General features: G+C 36.6%; 1 protein-coding gene across 1 annotated transcript; it reads right to left on the bottom strand.

Annotated features, from left to right (window-relative positions):
• GNRH1 (gonadotropin releasing hormone 1) lies at positions 1-4,107 on the bottom strand. Its single transcript, XM_019714185.2, has 4 exons — positions 4,051-4,107; positions 3,032-3,173; positions 1,369-1,464; positions 1-196 (listed from the first exon to the last, which is right to left on the bottom strand). Exons 2-4 carry the CDS (start codon positions 3,170-3,172, stop codon positions 155-157), a joined length of 279 nt encoding a protein of 92 aa, XP_019569744.2. The 5' UTR covers position 3,173; positions 4,051-4,107; the 3' UTR covers positions 1-154.
• Between the last annotated feature and the right edge of the window lie 3,518 nt (positions 4,108-7,625).

The following is a 7,625-nucleotide window of genomic DNA, read 5'->3' as shown; positions in this document are numbered from 1 at the left end:
AACATTTATGCCACTTTATTCACAATGCTACTTTTTTACGAATTATGTGCAACTTGGTGGAAGAGATTCACACCATTTACAGACAGATATTAAATGGGTCACAGAGTCAGAATTCTACTTCTTAAGTATTGTCAATCCTTCTGGCCCAGTGGATTTAAATCTTCTTCTGTCCAGTTTCTTCTTCAATCAGATTTTCCTGAAAAATATGTGAGCAACAAATATATCAAGGTTGATTTTACTAACTGAATTTCCTGATGTTTTTGGTATGTTAATTTCTAAAATAATCAGTCTAGAAAGAATAGATCCATTTGCTTTTGTGCACTAGACAGTACTAAAGATCATGTCTTTTAAAGTTGTTTATAACAAACATAAAATCTACATTAATAATTTAAGTATAGGATACGAGGAAGGAGGTGAAAGAAAGGTCTGATCTCTCAGTTTGCTATTAACCTAGGTTTTGCCTCGATTCCTTCTTTCTGAAGTTATGTTTGGGAAATTTCTACTGCTTGCTATTACTTTTGTCATGCAGTAAGTAGGATTTGAAAAAAGAAAGGAAATAAAGATGTCTGCTTTTTTTTCTTTGTCCTATGGGTAGCAACCTTCCAGTCACTGGAGAAAATGAGAATTATAGTTGATCTTCAGATATGATTTACTCAGGCTTTCCCTGCTCCTGGACATGCCAGAATTAACTGCAATGCTTTCTAACTGCCACAAATAAGTGGACCGTGGAGCTCAGAGAACGCCAACATTGAACTCAAGTTTCAATTAACATACTCAGTTCTCTTTATACTTTTTTAAAACATCAGAAGTTTACATTGGGTTAGTAGATTTCCAGTTTTGGTGGAAATTTGGAGATTGTTATAGTCCAATCTGAAAACTGGAAATCAAATATGTGACTCTGAATTACATATTTACTAGTTTGGAATGTTTTATTCCAAAGGGAAAATAAAAATAAACTAGAGCACCATTTTTGATTTCTACATTTCCCAGGGAAAACCATGTCATATTAAGAACAACTGAAGAATCGGTGGAGAGGTGTGGATTACCTAGAGAAGAAATGGGGCGCTGATGAACCTTCTCGAAGAACTGACAGGAGCAGTGGGAAGAAGAGTTTTGTCTGTCATCCCAAAGGGGAGAACCAATATTAGCAGATAAAGGTTACGGGGAGATTTCAATTCGTTAGTGCTGTCTAACCAGTAGGGGGTGTCATGAGATAGTGAGGGATTCACCACAGGAAGAATCAGGCGGTCAGGAAGGGAAGCTTCCGGTGGCTGAGAGGTGGTTGCCCTAAGTAGACACCTGACACCCTAAGACGAGGTACCAAGGGCCACTCCATCTCCAAAGTTCCATGTTATCACTGTAACTCACCAGAGCTCCTTTCAGGTCCCTGAGGGCAGAGCGTGGCTGGTGAATGGTACATTCGAAGCGCTGAGGTTCTTCTAGTTGATCAACCTCTTGGGCTATCTGAAGAAAAACAATGTGATTCTTGGAGAGGGAGATGAAATAAAATGGGATTTTTCATTTCCATTAAAAATCATCTGTGGAACATGAAGTCAAGGTGGATGTGGGACTAAGAAAGCTGCAGGACTGGGATGGAGATTTTAAGAACATAAATCCACCGTCAGCCATGTTTGCTGATTGGTATAGGGTTCTGGAGGTAATGGTGATAGTAAGGACAGATGATATTTTCTCTCTAGTGATGATGAGAATGAAGTACTTCTAACCTCATGAGGGGACAGTATGCAAAAAATACAAGAGCTTATAATTATGAATAGTGTTGATTTTTATTTTCTAGTTTTTACTACCGTGTTTCCCTGAAAATAAGACCTAGCTGGACAATCAGCTCTAATGTGTCTTTTGGAGCAAAAATTAATATAAGACCTGGTCTTATTTTACTATAATATAAGACCAAGTCTTATATGATAATATAATATAATATAATATAATATAATATAATATAATATAATATAATACCGAGTCTTATATTAATTTTTGCTCCAAAAGACCCATTAGAGCTGATTGTCTGGCTAGGTGTTATTTTCGGGGAAACACAATAAGTATGTCATAGTTAAATGAGAGTTGCTTCACATATAATCTGTGGATATCTGTGGAAAGGAGACTTCAAATTCTGGGGCTTCTTATTTCATACTAAATAATTTTTATTATTTCTCCAAAAGGAGAGATTTCATTCCAATGAAAACTAAATGGTTTTAGGTTTCTCTAGCTAAGTTTCCCATTCTTGGGCCTATATTAAGTGTTCCAGCCCAGATTCACTCATTCTTTCGGGCCTAGTTTGTTTCCCATCAACTTAAAAAAACAATAACAGAAACAGGCTTTTATTAATCCACTAACATTTTTTTGGATTGACCAGCTAACATATATGGCATCTCTCATGTAATCCTTATATCATCCCAAAAAGTCGCATTTTCTAGATAAAAAAACCAAGTACCCTCTGTTAGTGCTGGTACTAGTACTGAAATCTAATTTATATGAAGTCAAATCCAGCATATTTTTCCAGTATTTATTTTGTCTCCTTGGGCTTGCCTCTACTCTAGTGGCCTCCAACTTCTTTGCTACATATAAAAGAAATTAGAGAGCATGCACCCTTGATAAGGACACTTTTAAGTTATAAAATTTACCGCTGACCTCATATCATAGATATTTTTAAAAGATAAAAGAAAAAAAAAAAAAGCAGACAGTCTCAGGTTTTCCATCCAAATCCTAGAGTCGTCTTGCTCTAGAGACCCTGGCTCCAACCCATGGCTTCTAATTCCTTTGGCAATTCTATATGCTCAGAGTACAATTCACTGTTTTACACTTGTTGCTGAATTCTCTTGGAATTGTTCCTCTTCTGTGTCTCATTAATCCCTGTCTGAACTGAAAGCAGGAATTTACTTCCTAAGTGTCTTAACACCCCTGGAATCCCTAGGGTGAGGCCCACAGTACCACTATAGGGATGTACACAGACTATTAGGATAGATACATTGAACCAAATAAGCCACGTCTTACTTTGAAGCTGAGAGAGACTTACCTCTTTGAAAGAGTCAATCAAATTTTCTGCATTTCTCTTTCCTCCAGGGCGCAATCCATAGGACCAGTGCTGGCTGGAGCAGCCCACCACACATAACGTCAGCAGAATAAGTCCAGCTAGAAGTTTTGAAATTGGCTGCATTCTAAGGAATATCAATGAACAATCAACATAGACTCAGACGGGGTTATGCAAAAGGTAAAGACCTCTGATGAAAGGCCTGACATTTGTGTCACGAATGCTATAGAAGATGGAGGTAGGTGTCACCTACAGTTTTCACACACAGAATAGAAACACACCACCCACTTGCTTGCTTTGAATTTCATAGCCATTGGGGACAAAAACAGTATTTTAAAACTCACATGTTTAGTACTTTTGGAACTAAAAGTATTCTATTTTTCATTATTTCGTGATCAAAACCCCATGATTGCTCCCGTATCAAGTTCACCTTTGTCTTAACACTGTCCCCTCTGTGATTGGTTTTCAATTGTACCATTCCTGAGATAAAGGGAATTGGGCCACTCTTCTGCTAAGTAGCTCCTGCTAAGAATTTCTGGCTGAGAGAAAGTTGCTTGACATTAAATGGCTACACTGTGGTACTGATGTGGGACATTTTGCTGAGTATCTGTCCTCTCATCTTCCACTCATTAGTGCTGGCTGGACCATCTGTAAGAATGAGAGAGAACTCAACGCTTTTCAAATCACTTGGGCCCAGACCAGATGCCTCTCTAGCCAAGGCAGCCTCCAATTATCTAATGGCATGTGGAATTCTCACAGAGAGCCTACAAATTAATTTGCATTTGATGGGAAGAGGCTAAAGACAAAATCAAATACTGGTCAATGAGTTGTTGCAGTTTCCCAAAGGCTGGATCTCTGTAGCCAGGGCTATCAAGGACAGTGAAGATCAAGATCTCTTTAGACACCCTCACACCTGGACTTAGCCCTGAGGGTGTCAAATGCCCTACAGACAGACGATAGTATACAGTCTAGAAAACAAGTACTAGAAATACAAAGTATTTTACCTGTTGGAGAGCAAAGAGCCAAGAGAATACCACGCTTCCTTTCGAGTCTGTTGAACGCTGTGCCTTTTCATTTTCCTTGCTTCCTTTTTATATGAAACTTTTCTAGGACACTGAAATCTTTCCCGCTGGTAAATTGTGCTGCACGTGGACTATTCTTTTCATAGTAATGTTCAAAATCCTCACATAAAGCCCTTTAATGGTGTATGTAATTAGAACACCCACTGGCCTATCTGTTAAATTTACTTAAATCTTGGCCATTAAAACCTCTGCTAAGACTTTTATAGCTAAGGCCACAATGTAGAGAGATTAAAATCTAGCTGGATTGGCTTCCCTTGAGGAAACTGGCAGGCCAATCAAGAGTTCAAGGAAAATAGCTGTCTTCGATTAAGTGATGTTAAAAGCACACATGAAAACTTTCACAAAGGAGGCCATGTAGTAATTATAGAGTCAGGATGCCTGGGAGCTGGTCTCAGCTCTTAGACTCCTCATTTGTAGAAGGTGCTAATATGTAAATAATAACTAGGGATTATTGACACTAAACCAAGACAATAGAGGATCCTAAGATTATCATGTGAGTTTGAAAATTCCCATCTCAAACCCACCAGGCTCTGTCCTTGACTTATCTTGAAAAAGTCTTCTATAGCTTTGAAACGGTAAGGAGAAACATTATAGTTAGCATACACTAAACACAAGACCATCTAGAGCTGACTTAGGGCAACAGTTGACTCATTTCAGTTGATGCTTATTGAGTTAAAATATGCAAATCATTGTACTAAAGGCAGTGGGGGCCCAAAGACAAATAATAGTTATCTGGTATGTAAATAAGACCAACCTCACTCATTATGAACAGTTCTGCAAAGTGGGTATCATTATCCTAATTTTGCAGACATGTTCCAACCCAGCAGCGAGCGCTTGGATATGTTGCTTATACAGTACAATTACCCTGTTTCCCTGAAAATAAGACCCAGCCGGACCATCAGCTCTAATGTCTTTTGGAGCAAAAATTAATATAAGACCCGGTATTATTATATTATGTTATATTATATTATATGACCCAGTATTATATTATTATATATTATATACTATATATTATATTATATTATATTATACCCAGTCTTATAGTAAAATAAGACCGGGTCTTACATCAATTTTTGCTCCAAAAGACACATTACAGCTCATGGTCTGGCTAGGTCTTATTTTCGGGGAAACACAGTATTTAAAAAAGAGGGAACCATTCATCTTTATTACATTTATTTGAATACCTAATTGTCTTTCCCTAATTTATCACTGGGCTGTATCTCATGATTAAGTCAAGGATTCCATCTTATTTAAACACGTTAATAAATTTGTAGCATTTAGTCAGCATTCCGTAAGTATAGCTATGAATGAATGAATGAATGAATGAATGAATGAATGAATGAATGGAAAGGATATTTTAACCAGATTAAGCCTAATACTTCCTCTATTTCTGCATCAAAGATATGTTTAATCTGAAATAGAATTAAAATTTCATGTACAATTGTCTGTATTATGTTAGATAAGTACTAAAATAGTAAAAACAATCGGATGTTTGGTTATTTTAGAGCTGGATGGCAGTTTCTCCTGAGGTGGGATGCTAAACCAATCAGTCATTGCCCAGTGTCCTCTGGAGGTGACATTTGCAAGAATTTCAGAGTAAAGAGCAATGGTGTCTTGCCCAAATAAACTCCCTTGCTTTTCCCAGCCATTTCTCTGGAGGCTGTCAGATCTTTGTGACAGGATAGAGAAAGGGGTAAACTTTAAAGTATAATTGCAACTAGAGGGGAATGGAAACATAAAACCTTAGTTTATGTTTAAATTATTTTAAATTATTTAAATTATTTCATTTACACACTTCGAATAATTTAAGTGCCATTTTGATATGAAGAAGTGGAATTTCATCTTGCTATAATAGAAAGGTAGTGAGAGGCAGTTTTTAAGCAAAAATTCATATTTTAATAGTGTCCATTTAAATTGGCCAATGGATTTCCTGTTTGATGAAAGAGATACGCTTCTAACACTGTTGCTGAAGTAGATGTGGTCTTTGGTGAGGGCTAATGAACTCAGAGTTAAGACTTGGGACCCTTATTGTCAGGTTAACAATCACTTATCTCTGGTTAAGCATCACTAGATTTCTTGTGAGTTATTTCTCAGTTGGTGTTAAATTTTTGAGTGCTTTCAAATTTTTAGATGAATACAGCCATATGACCTATGAATTCATTCGGTGTGCTCTAAGCCCTCTAAGTCTGCATTAGTGTTGTAGGTCACATAGATTCCAAGGGCAAGGGCCACATTTGTTTCATTTTCTACAGCACCAAATGGGATATCAGACATACAGTGGACAAAATTTTGATGTTTGGTGACAAACTCTGAATCTTTCCATAGTTCCAAGGATAGATCAATTTACCACGAAGCTGAATTTAGTAAATTGTTTAAGTAATTAGGTTTTAGTTATCCAATTTTTTCTAAATTTAAGTTTCCTAAATTGTAAAGTATGGCTTTAGAGGGGAAATGGAAATGCCTTCATTTTCAGCATGAGAAGAAACACCTTAAAAATTTTTAAATGCAACAGTAATGATTTAGTGATCTTGCTGAATGACAGACATAAACCTCTTTTTTCTGCCCTAATGTGCAATCTCAGCAGGAAGAACTTGCGAAGTCCTGCTGACATATTTAAGGTTGTGAAAGGGTTTCAGAAAATTAATCCTTGGATAAGCTGCTTTGTAAGGAAAATAACTGCCTTTCTTCTTAGAGGTGTGCCTTTTAACCTTAAAAATAACACTTCCTTGGAGATTTAATAAAATTCTAGGGCTTTGCAGATTATTGAAGATGATTTCAAGTTGACTTGTGGGTAGATTTACAGTATGAACAGCCAATTCATAAAATGGAGAAAATACTCCAAGTCTTGACTTAACGATGGTAACCTTCATAAGAAAATGAATTTATAATATTTCCTACTGAAATATCCTTAAAACTGTAGTTGAAAGAACTAGGCCATATTACAGCATAAAATATTGCTCTAACCAATCACACAGAAGAGTATAACATTTTACCAATGTAGGTGATCTGGCTAACTTAGGTTTAAAACCTTTTTCTAGCCCTCCCCCCAACAACTGTATTTTTACCTCTGTGTACAGACACATTTCATCAATAGGGCTAATGGAAGTTTTACTATTTTGAAACTTTCTTCCTTCCTTAAAATTCTCTATCCTCGTAGTTGTCAGGCAAGAATGCTTTGGGGGCAATGCATTAAACCCACCTAATAAAGCCAACTGGTAATGTTCATCCGCTAAAAACAAATTAAATGACTCTAGGAAGGCAGTCTTTTCTTTTTGTGAATTAATGAAATTTCATCGTGTTGTTAGCTTGCTGGATTTTAAGAAGAGGATCATAAAATAATCATGCTTAAAGAAATAAATTTACTTTAATGGCACTTTCAAAGGACTAATCCATAGAGTTATGCTATTATTTCTTTTTCTACCCAGACCCTCAGGGTTAGTCATCAACACATATTGAAGAGATGTAAGCAAAATACGGAAAGGGCTGCTTTTCAAAAG

This window comes from Rhinolophus sinicus, linkage group LG07 (assembly GCF_036562045.2).
Source record: "Rhinolophus sinicus isolate RSC01 linkage group LG07, ASM3656204v1, whole genome shotgun sequence".
Taxonomy (NCBI): domain Eukaryota; kingdom Metazoa; phylum Chordata; class Mammalia; order Chiroptera; family Rhinolophidae; genus Rhinolophus; species Rhinolophus sinicus.
Note: the sequence above shows the minus strand (reverse complement) of the source record. Positions and strands in the feature narration are given on the sequence as shown.